General features: G+C 32.5%; 3 protein-coding genes across 4 annotated transcripts in view; 1 reads left to right on the top strand and 2 right to left on the bottom strand.

Moving 5' to 3' along the window:
* The window catches only part of LOC128164549 (tripartite motif-containing protein 3-like), a 51,550-nt gene extending 44,254 nt beyond the window's left edge, over positions 1 to 7,296 (bottom strand). Inside the window, exon 1 of the mRNA XM_052828462.1 lies at positions 7,272 to 7,296. The gene's annotated coding sequence lies outside the window, so the exon portion shown is untranslated. The remainder of the gene's footprint in view (positions 1 to 7,271) is intronic.
* On the bottom strand, positions 3,412 to 12,749 carry LOC128164559 (uncharacterized). Its single transcript, XM_052828477.1, has 2 exons — positions 12,460 to 12,749; positions 3,412 to 6,953 (listed from the first exon to the last, which is right to left on the bottom strand). Exon 2 carries the CDS (start codon positions 6,925 to 6,927, stop codon positions 6,001 to 6,003), a length of 927 nt encoding a protein of 308 aa, XP_052684437.1. The 5' UTR covers positions 6,928 to 6,953; positions 12,460 to 12,749; the 3' UTR covers positions 3,412 to 6,000.
* LOC128164546 (low-density lipoprotein receptor-related protein 6-like) overlaps positions 12,469 to 16,199 on the top strand; it is a 37,300-nt gene continuing 33,569 nt past the window's right edge. The window contains exons 1-5 of one of the 2 annotated variants that reach the window (XM_052828457.1): positions 12,469 to 12,487; positions 12,796 to 12,941; positions 13,945 to 14,386; positions 14,499 to 14,751; positions 15,366 to 15,513. In XM_052828457.1, coding sequence (XP_052684417.1) covers positions 12,899 to 12,941; positions 13,945 to 14,386; positions 14,499 to 14,751; positions 15,366 to 15,513 — 886 coding nt within the window. In that variant the 5' untranslated portion in view covers positions 12,469 to 12,487; positions 12,796 to 12,898. The remainder of the gene's footprint in view (positions 12,488 to 12,795; positions 12,942 to 13,944; positions 14,387 to 14,498; positions 14,752 to 15,365; positions 15,514 to 16,199) is intronic. The other variant, XM_052828456.1, reaches the window with a different exon arrangement.

The following is a 16,199-nucleotide window of genomic DNA, read 5'->3' as shown; positions in this document are numbered from 1 at the left end:
TCAAGTTGTAGACCTAAAATGAATCGGTTAAACATTAATGTTTAAAATGAATAAGCAGACAGACAAATTAAGCCTTGTTGACATGACAAGAAATTGTGAGCCCTGTATCATCCTCATAACTCTACAACTGGGCCTCAAATTTCACTTGATCACTAGACATGCATTCCTAAAGCATTATATATAATAAAAACAGAAAAAAAAGAATTTTACAAAAATCGTGACTATACCCCTTAAAGAGATGTGAACATATCCGTCGTATTGCTGTGTTATTATTATAGGATGCACAAATGACACTTTTAGGATTGTTCACGGAAAATCAATGGCGTACTTTAAATTTTTATTTAATGTCAATTCTTTTGACCTACCCCTGCAAAGCCTAAGTATTTATTATCATAACGTCATTAATACAAAATGACGACTCGCACAACTCAGATCGGTACTTTATTTATTGTGTTCGAGTTCATAAATGGAATTTAACGTAAAGTTACGGTATTTTACAAGGTGCAAAAGCATGGGCAATGAAAACCAATATCGACAATCTTGAAAACAAACTCAGAAAGACTTAACTAGAAATAAAACTACATGTAAAAAAGCGACCAACATTATCAAAAGTCCTACGATGATGTTCTATCAGTACATTACGGCCAGCCTACTGATTAACACACGAACAACGTGGCGTCATCTCTGAAAACTCAGATAATAATATATTGATATGTCACCTTATCCAAGAAGATATTTTAACAGAGAGCGATGAGATTATATAACTGTCCCACCCTAACCATCTACAATTGAAATAGGATAGATATAAGTATATTTTTATAGAGAGAAAAAAATTATCCAACATTAAACTATTCGAGATGAGATAAAGAAATAAAACAAACTTGAAAATATGTTATTTTAGGCGAAATAACAAACGAAACTTGAAATGTAATTGTTATGATATGAGTTACGAAAGTTAAAAAAGACGCTTGGCGTAAAAAGAGGAATAACTCTGAAATAAATTTGATCACACACCTCTTTATATTTTTAGTAAGTTGGTCTATTCAGACAGTTTCATGCTATGCTACAATTTTATTTTTAAGTAAAACGTATAGAAAATTTATTTTCTTTTTAAAATCTAATGAGTCGCCCTTGGCTACAGGAACTTAAACAGCGCAAATGAAACTATGGTAGATTTTCTCAAGTTTTACCGCCTATAGCCAAACGACAGGGGCGTACAAGGCGTTACATATCCCTCACTTGGAGCGATGAAAAAGAACTTATTCGAATGTTGATAAAATATATATTATTGGCTTGTATACATTGTTTATGCTATAAATGTCACGATACATGTCAAAAACGTGTTTTCATTATATAAACCCAAGAGGTATAGATTTCCATATTAAGGCACACGACGTTTTGTACCTAAATCTTGACCATTTACTGTGATGAATTGCAAACAGTTTCTTTCTTTCTTCTTTTTTTTGTTAAATAATTTTTTTTGGTACGAATTTATCTAGCCTCCATCTTAAAAGTACTTTCATTAAAAGGATAAGTTTTCATTCTTTTTTATCATTGATTTATTAAAGTAGAGTCTAGACCCATAATGGGTCAAAAATTCGTGGATTTTTCACAAAAACTTAAAAATGTATTTACAATTGTCAAAAAATAAAAGTTATTCACGCCTACATTGATCTGTGTCAGCGTAGCTCAGTGTGATAGGTGGAAGACTGTAGACAATATCTCTCGGAAGAGAGGGTGTTCGAATCTTAGTGAACTTTTTCTTTTTAGATTTGGCGAATTTGCTTCCAGTTAGGTAAACATTATTTTCGAAATTGTTATACCATAGATCTAGATTAAAAAAAAAAACAACTTAAAAATTCTTCAGATAACGACGGAAATACATGATGATCTTGCCCATTGTAAATAACGTTTAATAAACAATAGCGCTAGCACAGTCAAAGATTGTTTGATATCACAATGTAATGTTAAGAAAACAATCAGAGAAATGAAAATATTAAGAAAAGTAATAAATATAAATGTATGTTTGTCAATGATCAGGTAATGTAGATTTATGTACTGATATTCACCTTCAAGATTCCTTTATATGAGAGGCACAAAAGTCGTTTAAATGTCCTGGATGCAGGGATTCGACTGGCATTGTACGCTCTTCTTCTTTAATCAGAACTGTTTATATACACGTACTTATGTACAATTAATGGTTGTACATGTACTTACATTTTTGATAGCAATACACAACCAGTTGTAATTTTTTTATTGTAAGATCTTAATAAGCTGTTTTATTTGGCATTCAAACCATTTGTATATCATTAGAGAGAGAGTTTTGTTAGATATTTACACCAGAGCACATGCGTTTGCGTTTTTTAAAAAAAAAACATAACAAATACGCTTCAGAATATAATCCAAAAAATTGTGTTCCAATTAGGTTTTAAGGAAGAAATATTGACTATATTAAACATCTGTTTTATCTATCTTAGTATCTGTCTGAGTAGAGCTTGTTTCCAAACAAATGTAAATCACTTGACGAGGGAAATGGACACTTTTCGTCTTTCTGAAAAACTTCCCTGTGTTTGTATATAAACAACCTAGTTAGTCTCATTGCTGAGTGAGGTTGAGAATACTTAAATTGCATTGTGACCTTTGGGGGAAGCGCAGCAGTAATGACATGTACATTGTATTATTTCATTCAGCTCCCATCCAAAACAAATTAAAGTAACTTTAACTCCTAACTAATCCTTTTCCTAGCCCGGTTTAAGCAACTGATAAAACTTTTTTGAAACTGATTTACCTTTTTGCATCATGCGTGATTTTATTTTTTGAAGAAGGTACGAGGTATTATCATTTTTACTATGGGGTGTGGCGGTTTATTTATTTATTTTGGTAATTTGTTAATGTAAATTAATTAAATTTAAATAATCCACTGCCCCCTTCTAAATTTATGCATGAGAATATCTAAAAGAATATTTTTGTTTTATATACAATAACTTCAGTTTTATTTTTCAACAAACGTCTATCTGTACGATGAAAACGCTGATGATATTGCCTTTCTGAGAATGTTGTGGATAACGCCAAGTTGTTTTCCGATTCTAATGTTCTGACTCGGTGTTTCACTAGCCAGCAGTTTAACCCTAAACTGATTGGTACTGATGCAAGTGATGTACCACAGTATGATGAATTAATATTTAAAACAACGTTAGAGTGGACAGGCTCACTTTTGTGACTGTGTTTAGAGTATTGCTTTGTAATTAAAACGTTGTTTTCTTCAACCTGATGATGAAGATGAATTGGGCCGGGGGGGGGGGGGGGGGTTTAATATGAATTTAAATTAACAATTTATTTTTGTTTCAAAAATTATTTCCCGTGAAATGTAACAAAAACATTGAGGATAGACCTACGGTTTCGTCTTATTGACACATTAGATTTTTGTAAATATCACTGTCCGGGTGGGTTCTTATTTCATCTAAATTAACTGTCCGGAATTATTTCTTTCCTTCGTAGTTTCTATTTTCATGTTCATTTCTCAGTTAATATTAGTTAGTATCTATTCAGCTGTATATTACTAGAGTCCGCCTAATGTCGAGTATATTTATTAATTGACTTCGCGGAAAATTAAACTCATGATTTTTTTGTTAATATGAGAAGATTACTGTAATTTATTATCACAACCCTTTTTTACGGTCGATTGTGATCATATCTAACATTAAAACCCATAACTCTCATCTGTAATTAAACGCCCTTTTTCATATTTTTCATTATTTTCAGACACATCAGGACACAAATAAAATAAAAACATCCCATGAAACTGATGTTCATAATTCTATAAGCCTAGGTAGAATAATTATATGTCCTTCATATACAGATAAAATTAAAACATTCCGTGGCACTGATGTAATTCAAAAATTCTACAAGGTAAGATAATTACGTATCTTACATGTATGTGAAATTCTGTAACATGGTTTACCATTAATTATCTTGTTTAATTTGACAGCAAAATGATATTCAATTTAACGCTCAATCTCTTTTTTATTAATCATTCAACATGAAATAGAATTATTAATGAGAGAACGTGTACCCTTTGTATAGAAATATTACTTATTTACATGTTACGTGTGAATGCAATGAGTTTCTTAACATTTAAATAAGGACAGTTTGTGAATATAAAATACATTGACAGTATATTGACATTTTTATTTTTATTTCAATCTTTCGAATGACGAAGTAAGAAATTGACGGCTTGTCACATGGAACATATAACCTGGTATGTATGATAGACAGTAAGGTTTATGAATTCGAGTTATCTCTCTTTCTGAAACGTAAAAATGATATATTTTAATGTTAAAATGTTCTCTAGGGTAAAGATAGTTAAACATGAACATATTTCATATCCAAAAAATTTATTTTACAGTTGTTTCCCTCTTTTAAATAATAAGAAACAAACAACTTAATATACAGTATTTTTTCCTACACAATATATAACAGTGTGGTTACATATTTACACGACATATGTACATATAAGCAATACATGTTATTTGCGCACAAAACCACAGAAATGTTCCTATATATACACGTAGTATTTAAACATACTGTAAAGCCGGTTTTTTGGCGGGACACAAATATGGCGGATTTTGGCCAAACAAGGTAAACCATTAATTTTTGCGGATTTAATTTTGGTTAATCCTTGGCATTCTATTAAAAGAATATATTGTGACTTTATTTTAATAGCTGAGAAGTTAATGAAATTTATCAAAAACTATGTGGCACCATTACAAGGCTTAAAATTTGATGTCCGACTCTGGCTTCAAAAACTTCAAAATGTCAGATAGAAAAACCTATATAGTACTTGATATATGCATGATATGCCTAATTAAAAATCAATTAATTTCGATTTTTAGTGAAGAAACCACTGTAACGATCAAAGAAACCAAGAAGCCCGTCGGCAAACATTTCAAAATCAGTGGTCACAAATGGAAAGACGTGACAGTAGTGTTTTTAACAATAATTGTTACAGGATAGACGCGGAAAGGAAAATCAAAGAAAAATTCTGGATGCACCGACTCAAATCATTCTGACCCAATGGCATGAACAAGCAAATTGACTTTATTAAAATAAACGCATCATGGCCATATCACATGCTACCTTTAAGTAAATTTACGAATGTTGTCAACTCCGCCTGTTCAAAATTTTATTTCCCCTAGGTTTTAGTTTCTATTATAATTATTAGTAATTTTTTTTCTATTTTTCATCAAACTCTGATTTGTTGTCACATCAACATATTAAATGAATTAAATGATTTGGATTAAAAGCAACGCGCCGTACGACTTAACAACAGATGTTTATATTTTCCATTATTATCGCGGATGTTAATTTTAAACCAGCTTAACCAACTCAATCAGGGGTGAAGTTAACAGTCGATTGATTTCTCCAGATCGGCCGCATGGTAAATATTTGCCGTAATAATATTCAGTTTATTAGAGAAGTAAAGTTTGTATATCACATATGGTAGACGATTATATAAACAGCTTATACAATGTAACATACCCATTATTTCCATGTTGTTAATGTAGGAATACACACGGTTTTCATGTTTATATAGGTAGATATACACACAGTTTGTTTACATGTAATATTGGATTCTCTTCACTTTACCTGTAAACAACTCGGCAACAAAGAGGTTGTCTCTGGTGTCCACACAAAAACCCCATGGATCCTGTAAATGACAGTTGTCAATGTAGCGAAGGAACTGTCCGTCCTGATCCAGGATGTGGATAATGTCGTTGTAAATACGTCTGCTATCAAGATGTGACCCTGGCTGTCTGTGGTGATGCCGGCGGGATTAAATGCTTCCATCGTAGTAGAGGGACCACCCGTGTTTGTAAACCGTAGTTTTCCGGCCTGATTGACCACTACTGCACGGGCTTAAAGTGTGACGCACAGATATCTAGGTTCCTGTTCTCACTGATGTATTTTTTTCTTCAAATTTTATTGTCATTTTCAAAATTATTACAAGAAATCAAAGAAACAAAGTAAATTTTCATTGGCACTCACACACCCTTTCATACACTTGCACACATAAATATCAGAAACATTTTTCTCACTGATGTATTTAAAGACAACAGATGAATAGAGAGGTTGTCCTTTGCCATTGTACTGAATACGTTGTTTCTTTGTGGAGCCAGAGTAACACACAACTTTTGTTTGTTTAACATCATTGCTGTCCATGACAACCAGGAGGTCACCAGAGGAGGTACTACAGACACTGCGAGGTCCCCACCCCTGTAGTCTGATCACTGTCTGTATCTGTGTATTCTTCACTATGTTCACAGTTCTATCATCTTTATCTGTATAAACTAGTACTTGTTCACCACTCCTTGTCACTGCTATGTCCTCTGGATAGTTCCCTGATATGGTTTTGATTGCCTTCAGTAGTTCCCCCCGCAGGTTGTAGAGTCTCGTCATATTGTCCAAACCATGTGTCCACTGTTCTTCTTTACTTACACAGGACACACAGTTTAATCCACTAGTTATCTGTGTGAGAATCCATGGTTCATCATATAGCAGTCTGTCCGGGAGAGATGACTCAACACCGGGGGATTCCATGGTGTAGACTTGTTCTTCTGTTTCAATAGATGACGCTGACAGAGAACCAAACTGTTGGTAAATCTCTTCTTTGTCTATCTTCTGAGGTGTAAAACTTGGTAAGGACACTGTGAGTTTTATGCTTTGTGGAATGTTTAGGACACTTTGGGTAGTTTGGAGTAGATCCCCGCTGTTCAAATGGCAGCATTTTGTGTTTTTTGGATTGATCTGAGAGATGTTCCCCCACCCAGGCTTTACACAGATGTATGTGACAAATGTCACAGTACAAAGGGGGTCCGGGGTCTCACAGAAATGACACCGTGGCACATTCTGGGCCCAATGCTGGTACATGGTCAGACAATGAACTTGCGTGGATTCTGGAAAAAAATATAAAGATTGTGTTTAATTTACATGTAAAATTTTGAATTCATGACCTTAAATCCATGATATACAATTCATGCTTATATTTGAAATTGCCCTCTTTATCAGTTGTTAATGTTCATTTTTTCTTTAAAAGTTTTATTAAATCCATTTCCTCGTAATAATCTATTACACTTATCTGAATAACGTATGATTCACATTTCGATGTAAAACAATCTAACCTTTAATGCGTTTTAATTAAGAAACATAAAAATGTGTTTTTGATATGTTCTGAAATTACAGATTGCAGCAACATTTTTCTTAACTGTACAAACCTTAAACTTCTATCATGACGATCCCGGTATTTACTCTTTCTGGTCTGGTGACCATTGTAGGATCACATGATTAATTGTATGACTCGATAAAAATATTTGATTTTTGTAAAAAAAAAATTGTTTCCGGCGAAAAATTATCTACATCAATTAAAACCTATGTATAGATTTTAGGTAATGTCAAGTTCAATAACTCTATTTGTTTTTGTAGATCATTGGTTTTCCATCGGAGTACAGGATGTGCTGTGTAATATTTTGATATTCGTGCCTCTAGCATCTGGACTCTTCATACTCAGGGCCAGACTAATGGGGTTATTCTTTGCTAACTTTTATCAAAGTACATATGTGAACACCAAAATCAAAAAGCTGGATTTCAAAAGAAAAAATCCAATTCATAAAGAAAACTCCAACCAATTTTGAGGAAGGCTTGGTGAAATATGCGAAATTTTAGATTGCTAAAGTGCATGCATATATTAATTTTTCTAAGGCAATGTTGCCTTTAAGATGTAAATCACACTAATAAAAAAAAACTTGGATAGAAAATCGGATTAGATACATGTATAACTGATAAATTCCTTTTTGGACGACATCCTTTTTACAGGATGATTTTGGAGGAGCCTCAATCAAAACAATGTGTTCCCAAGAAAATGGTTTGCGTTAAAAATTAGAAGAAAACATGTTACTGTGTGAAATCTTTCAAGAAAGGCAAAAAGAGTCAAAATATTTAATATGCAGACTATTTCATTTATGTAAGATATGTCTTTTTTGTTAGAGTTTCGGAGGTGGTGTTTTTGGAACTTTTCTCAGAATTTCCAAGGCGAACATAATATAGCTGTTTTCAGGACACAAATGTCTTAATGTATTGTTATTGCGTTATCTATTTCATATTTTGATATTATACTGGAAACGAACATTGATGGTAACTTAACAACAAAACTTAATGATACATGCGATACTTTAATTTTTCTATAGTCATCTTTCCTTACCTCTGTAGCAATATACCTTCATTACCTGCATATGGTGTTTTTGTCTCTTATTTGATTCAAAACGCAAGGACATGCTCTTCGTATGAACAGTTTCTAAGGCGAAGCAAGCTACTGATAAACAAGCTGATAAAACAGGACTATCAACAGCCTCGTATTGTCATCTTTTCGTCAGTTCTATGGTCGATACAACGACCTTGTCAGCAAATACAATCTTCCACTGAGTCGCATGGTGACTGACGTTTTTCATACTAATTGTTAGACCATAATTAGTCACCCAATTGTCTACAGACTTTTTAGGGTTTTTTCCCCCGATTACGACAAAGAGCAGAGGGCGGGTGAGACCGGTCAGCAGAGGATGTTCACTCCTTCTAGGAACCTGATCCTACCTCCATCTATATTGAGGTCCGTGTTGCTCTGATTTGAATTTGTATTTCGTTTTATGGATTTTTAAGATGATTGACGATTTCTTATTGACATTTTTTCATTATACATTTCATTGTGTCTTAACCTTTATATCATGAATTTAACACTACATAATCATGCACACACTATATTAAAAAAATAATATGCTGTCGAAAAAACACAAAATTTGGATCACTTACATGAAATAAATATGGTCAAAGACATATTTCATTGTCGCTTGCAAATAATGTGATTCAAAAATGTAACGTATATTGCTATGGTGTTTCATTCCCAAAACGGCTACTCGCCAAAACAACTAATTTTTTTGACAATACTGGGAACCACCAGAGGGACACAGGTAGAATTTTCCTGTTTTCATCTGGATACATATAATCAATGAAAATATTTTGAATTCATTAGAAAGAAATGCATGCCTTTTTAAACTAAGAGAAAGGAATTCAGATTTTTTTTAAAAGCACAACAGTAATGCAGTTTTCAGTCATTTCTTAAATTCAAACATTATTTAACAACATGAATATAGCACTTATTACTAACATTATTAGATGCTTTTTGTATAGGAAAAAGTCTAGTCCGATTTATGGTTTACAATATATATTTCATAACTCCTGAACTTTGATTTACATACCAAACGGACTGCCCATAACAACAAAACCCCTTTACAAACCACATTATAAACCCAGTTAACAAAAAATATTTGAAATTAATGTAATCGAGTAGGTAGAAATTCATGAAAAATGTATCATACTATGAAATAAGTTATTATTAACAAGACATTTCTAAAACTGTCCAGAATTATCCGTATTTGGTCAAGGTTATATATATATATATATATATATATATATATATATATATATATATATATATATATATATATATATATATATATATATATATATATATATATATATCAACGAGTATTTAAATACTCAACTATCGCTCGGTCAAACAGATCATCGAATATAATTTCCTTAGTCGATTACACGTTGTAAAGTGAAAGAAGTTAAAAAAAATTCTGAACACGACAGTTTTTGGGTTACGAATGATAAAACCAGTTATTTTTCTCGACATTTTAGATCATATTACACAGTGTTCCATCGAATGGAATCGATTTTTTGTACGCAGATGATAATTGATCACTTTTGATTTTGTAGATCAACTATTTGTTTTAAATAGATGTACTTAGGCAACATGTACTTGAAGATATCAATTTGTGGTTCTTCTAATCAGTTATTTATTGGATTATATGTTTGTATAATTAAAAATTGAATCATATCAGTAAATATATCAAAGCGTTTGTTTTTATAATATTAAATTTTAATTAATTTGGCTCGGGTCAATGTCTTTACATGAAACAAGCCACATTAGAGTTGCTCAATTATGTGAGAGCGTCAAAAGAAAAAGCTAAGACATTTGCAAACGGATATTTGGAAAAAATAATTTTCAATTTATTTGATATCAATTACATCTAGTGCGTAGTATCATTTTTGTTTTTTTAATTTAGATTAAGATACGGTGTATGTGAGATGTGAGAGCAGCATTTTTTGATTTGAAAAGGACACATAGTTCAAATAATCAACGAATACCCGACTATTGCTCAACTAAAGGCTCCGATTATTCGACTAAGCCAACTGATTAAAATTGACATATCTTATATATATATATATATATATATATATATATATATATATATATATATATATATATATATATATATATATATATATATATATATATATATATATATATATATATACTCCCTATATGATTTGCAGATGCAAAGCAATCTTTTAAAGCCCTTACAGGTTCATTGTAGTTTCCATCTAATTCATAAGCAAGGTTGTCTAAAGCTTCCTGAGCATTTCCCTTTAAAGACAATGCTAAGTAGAGACCCATCTCCCTGTATCCACCCATTTAAGGCTGTGCATTCCTCAAAATGTGATTTGTAATCTAGCCACGAAGCCCTGCTATAAAATATTGCTGACTGTATATTGTTTGATGGCTTCTTTACGAGGCCGGGTCTAATTTGTTCTGCCCTAGATTATTTGATAAAAATTTCCAAATGAATTCTTACTGATATGATTATTATTTTAAGATAAAAAAAATCAGACATCTTTAGGAAGTTATTAAAATTTGTTATTTTTTAACATGGGATTGTGGGCCAATGTGTGATTTTGCACCCTTTTTCATATTTTTTTACTTTCTGCCTTATGGATTTTTATTCTGTTCCACGTATGAAAGTTATTGCTAAAGGCATCAAATGATCAGAAAAGATCGGGCTCAGTGTTCAATAAAGAAAAGTGGGAAATCTTTTGGTCACATACCACTATTTTTACCCCGTGCTCATTGACCACGCAAGTAGTTCCATTCTAAAAATGTATGTATTATTTCAAAAATTCCTAGGGGTACTAAATGGTCGAATTTGGTTCCTTTAATGCCATGGATGGAAAGAAGAAGGTTTGAAAAAAAATACAGACAGGAAAATTTTTAGAAAAATTATCTTTACAGGCGCAATAGAAAGGGTGTAAAGAGGCCAATGTTTACACAAATTCCAAAGTGAAAGTGAATTTTTCATGGTAGGGGTTATTTTAGGGGCCATATCTCAGTCCCCTCTCGATTGATTTTCCTGTAGTTTGGATATGCTGTTGGACTAGTGTCATTCTATAGGTATGCTGTATTTGAACTCATTTGAGCCGGTGGAATTTTTTATATGATTTATTTTTGTATAAAGGAATAAGAGGGGAAAATAATTGTGGTCTGTGTCCTTTTTTAGCCCTAACACTGCCAGAAAATTTGGCTACCGGCTGTTAAAAAATACATAGTGCAGTAATTGTAGAACCATGATTGAGATTGGACTTGAATTCTGTCAGAGTTGAACCAAACGATGAGAGACTGTCCCCCTACAGGAATAGAACTTACAGTTAGCAAATTCACCAAATTGTGCTTTTTATGATGTGAGAGTTACCTCTCTTTTCTAAGCTACCCCTTAAAACAGGAATTGTTCGCCTCAAACGAGCTTGTTTCGACAAATTTTGTTGAATATATGCAGAAAAAACCATAACGCTATGGCGTCAACCATGCAAAACGGTTACGTCACAATGCAAATAAAACGCTGCGCTAAAACGTGCGTACTCGAAGTGTACTCATTATTGCCGAAAAATACACAAGTTTTCTCTATAACTCTCTTCATGTAAGCTGGCATGTAAACATTTCTAGGCAAATCTCTGTACTGTTCGTTTATTTGATTTGAGGGATAATAAATAAATAAATAAATAAATAAATAAATAAATAAATAAATATCATCGGTTGCTTTTAAGCGAAACCACGAAGCACCATTATAACAACAGAAGTCTCTTCGCTGTATCTACAAAGCAACGGTCACTGAAACAATTTGCTTCTATATGTTGTTGTTCTGCAAACCGCTGAACAACATTGACTTACGAAGAATAATCTCTCTTCTGTGTGTTTACTTCAATGTCTAAACTGCAGCTCTCTGAAGTATTACAAAAGCTGCGTCTTCATATGATATGAGTATCACGTGGTCTAATAATTATAATAATATAAAATATAATAAACAGAGATTAGGGCGTTTGCGACATCGAAGAGTCTTTCGGAACTCACCACCCATTTCTACTTACGATTTATGTTGCAGTGCATAACAACATCCTTGTTGTATTCAGCTATCACACCGGTAATTATTATCATTATATAACACTATAGAGGGAAGGGAAAAATCAGTGTTTATTTCTCTTGACATAATATTCGGAGGATATATTGTCTCTTACCTATCTCATCGGATAACACCAAAAAAAGGTACACGATACGGTATTTTCTCAAAATATCTAGCTCTAAACAGGTCAATCCTCAAAATCTCGTGTTTTCTGTTTGTATATAAACAGACTGCACACTCCCCAGGAAGCTGCTGCATGTGCCCTGAAAGAAGTAGTCCCTGTGAAAATGATTATCATATAACAAAATACAGGAAATTTACTTCTCAGTGGTACAAAATATTTTTAAAACTGATTAAAAGAAAAAGTAAAATGCAGTCAAGAAAAGAAAATTCTGAAGTATAAATAGAACTAAAATTAACTAAGTTCAATTTACTGATTGGTCGATTACAGGTGTGATATCTTGAAATCTACACCAGGTGGAATTTTGTCTGGAAAGTTTACAAGTTTTGATTCTTTGTGTTTAAAGTCAAAGAATTGGAACATTAGATATAAAATGAATTTTCGAATCATCATTTTCCTGGTCAACTTATGTGTCGGTAAGTCTTCAGATAAATTTTAAATGACATTTTTAAATGGATTCAATTTGACCTGCTTTCGGTTTGTTTTAATTTGTTGCAATTTTGGTTGCAACTTTTATTATAGGTTAATTATGTCGAACGTTTCATAGTATGCATGAAATCTTTTTAAAATAAGAAATATGGCCTTGATAACTGTTGCTATTTTATGTTATTTCTATTAGCAAGTATCAAGAATATTTAAATTAAACTTGTGTATATCTTGATTTCCCAAAAAATTAAGCTTTATTCATTTTTTTGAAATACTTATAAAAAGCCTACAAAACAATTAGAGCAGTGAGTCGCACTGCCACCACACATATAAAAAAATCTACTACTATTCTACTACTAAGTCTACTACTATTCCTCCGTTAACAACACTGTAAAGGAGTTTTTTTAAGTATCATTCAATGATCAATTATGTAATTTTGTCCGAGAATGCTAGTCGTTGTCTTAAAGGAAAAAAATCAGTTTATAAATGAATGTCTGTTTCTGTTTTGTTTTGTTTTTGTGTTTATTTTTCTTTTACTTGGTTGCAAGAGATTAACGCATTATGTGTAAAACTTGAATGGTTCGTTTACAGTTGAATGGTTCCTTAGCCGTATTAAGTTTTTTTTAAACAATATCTTTTCCTGTCCGCTAGCCGAGTCATTGCTTTTTATCACAATATTTAAAGAAAACGTTCAATATCCTGCGGAATAATTTGGCATATGTGTCTCGTAAACTATGCAATTTCAGTATTTGTTGATAAAGAAATCACATAAAGTGGATTGCTATTACCAGCTATATTATTTTTTGGACCTGGCTTTCTGAAGGTCAACTAGAATGTGTAATGTATGTAAACTTTCATTGACACAACGGGTTGAACGTTATGAAAACAAATTTTTAACATCTTTTTTAAATGTGTAAATTCGAGATTGTCGTTGACATGCAGTGAATATAATACAATGTTTTTTGTGCGATTCCTCATTTTATTTTATTTCAGGCATTCGAGGCGACACAGGGCTGATTATAGGAGAATGGAACCCTGGCTCATTTACAGCCATGACAAATATTCTAGAGTCCTCAATTTCCTTCAGTAATGTTACCCTTAAGATTTCCCCTAAAGACTCGCTCATCTTAAGCCTGGCATCTGATCCAAAGGAAGGAGTCGTTTTTACGGCCACAGGGAATTCAATATATATGTTTCCTAATTTTTCTGATTGGCAAAATCAATTTGTTAAATTTACAAACCAATTCAGAGGTAAATCTATTGCATTTGGACAGATAGCCTTTGACTTTATTTCGAAGAATTTGTACTGGTGCGATTCCTTGCTTCGTTGGATTGCTATGAAACCAGCTTACAACTTTAATGACACCATTTATAAAATAATACTGTATAAAGATTTAAATCGACCCGAAGGATTGGCTTTAGACCCGGCGGACAGGTACATCGATTTGGATAGTAACTTTATATAGATCAATCAATATTTGTTTTATTTTATCGTTCTTAGGAATGTTAATGATACTTTCTATCAATGTATTATATTCTTTAAACAGATTACTGTTCTTTTCCAATAACTATCCCATTTCACGAATCGAAAAAGCCTCTTTAGACGGTCAGAACAGAGAGGTTATTATACACAAGGGTCTGTCACGGGTACTCTCCCTTGCCGTGGACACAGCGAATGATAAACTGTATTGGGCTGATTATGGCAGATACACCCTGGAAGGGAGTGATTACGACGGATCAAACAGGAGGGTGATCAGACATATAAACTTTGTGTCAGTGACAGGCATAGCGTACCACAAGGTAACAAATAAAATGCTAATATTCACATAAGTTTGTACTATCAGGAATGATATTTCAAACAGTTTGAGACTTGTTGTTTATGAGATACCATTCCCCTAAGACACACACAGACTATGCTTTTGTTGTTGCGTTAGAGGGTTTTATAACCATTTATGTAAATTGATGCATCTTTAAAGTTTCAGTTTCGATTTAAAGAGATGTAGAATGTGTGTAACTTTAGTAGTTTTTTAAATGTTAATTTTTATAAGTTGCAAACCTGTAATAGAACTTTAAACCAGGACATAATTTTCCTTAACAGACAAAACGGCACGTACCATTATTAAAATTCTTATTCACCGACTGGCGATCTTATGAAATGTTTATTTTTAAATCGTATTATTAAATTTAGTTTTTAGTCTAGTGAGTCAAATACATTGAAATGTAGTTTTATGAATGCATTCGTTCCATCTCATTCAGATTACAAACGTCTCATGAACACTCCTGACCTTATTAAAGCTGATACAGTTCTTCAAAACATTTTTACACTTGTATCATATTTATGAATAATCAAAAATGATTCATGAAAAATTGAAATCAATTAGTTACTTAGATATAATACTGTTGTACTTTTCCAGAATAATCTTCATGCAGTAAGTATAGAGGGAGGGTATATGTTCGCTGTTGATATCACATCCGGGTCCTACATTTACCTTCGGAAACTCGATTCCTTCCAGCCGTTTGCAATTACAGTGTATGATTCCGACTCAACAGGACCTTTTATTGGTAAGTGAACTAATCAAGATACATGGTCATGTTGTTCAACACCTATCATATTAAGAACAACAATAGAATAGAATAGAATACACATACACCATTTTGAAAACGTGTGTATAAAGTATAAAGCTACACACTGTTTTTTTTTGTTTTCAAAAGAAAATAATGACTTCAAATAATATTTCTAATATGAAGTCAAAAATGATGAAAAATGTTTTCATAGTTTTTTGAAGAGAAAATTTGTCCGCAGCCGTCGTCCACAACAAAATTCATATATTTCAAGCGATATCACACGATAAAGTATATGAATTTCGTTGTGGGCGACGGCTCCGGACATTGTTTTTTATTGAAAAAACTTCTGAAGAATTTGTCTCTTCTGCTCAGTTTTTAGCTCGCCTGAGCTGAAAGCTCAAGTGAGGTTTTCTGGTCACATTTTGTCTGTCGTCCGTCTGTCTGTCTGTCCTAAAACACTTCACATTTTCAACATCTTCTCAAAAACTACTGGTCCAATTTTAACCAAACTTGGTACAAAGCACCCAAAGGCAAAGGGAATTTAAAGTTGTGAAAATAAGGATCACGCTCTTTTTTAAAGGGGAGACAAATAAAGAGTATTCAAAATTATTAAAAAATCTTCTTCTCAAGAACCATTTTGCCAGATAGCTGAAATTGTATGGAAGCATCCTCAGGTAGTGTAG

The sequence above is a fragment of the Crassostrea angulata genome, chromosome 10, assembly GCF_025612915.1.
Source record: "Crassostrea angulata isolate pt1a10 chromosome 10, ASM2561291v2, whole genome shotgun sequence".
In the NCBI taxonomy this organism is placed as follows: Eukaryota; Metazoa; Mollusca; class Bivalvia; order Ostreida; family Ostreidae; genus Magallana; species Magallana angulata.
The sequence above is the reverse complement of the archived record's forward strand: the minus strand, read 5'-3'. Positions and strand labels throughout refer to the sequence as shown.

Bases quoted from the DNA above. Each gene is read 5' to 3' on its own strand.
- LOC128164559 (XM_052828477.1), bottom strand. From the start codon at position 6,927: ATGTACCAGCATTGGGCCCAGAATGTGCCACGGTGTCATTTCTGTGAG.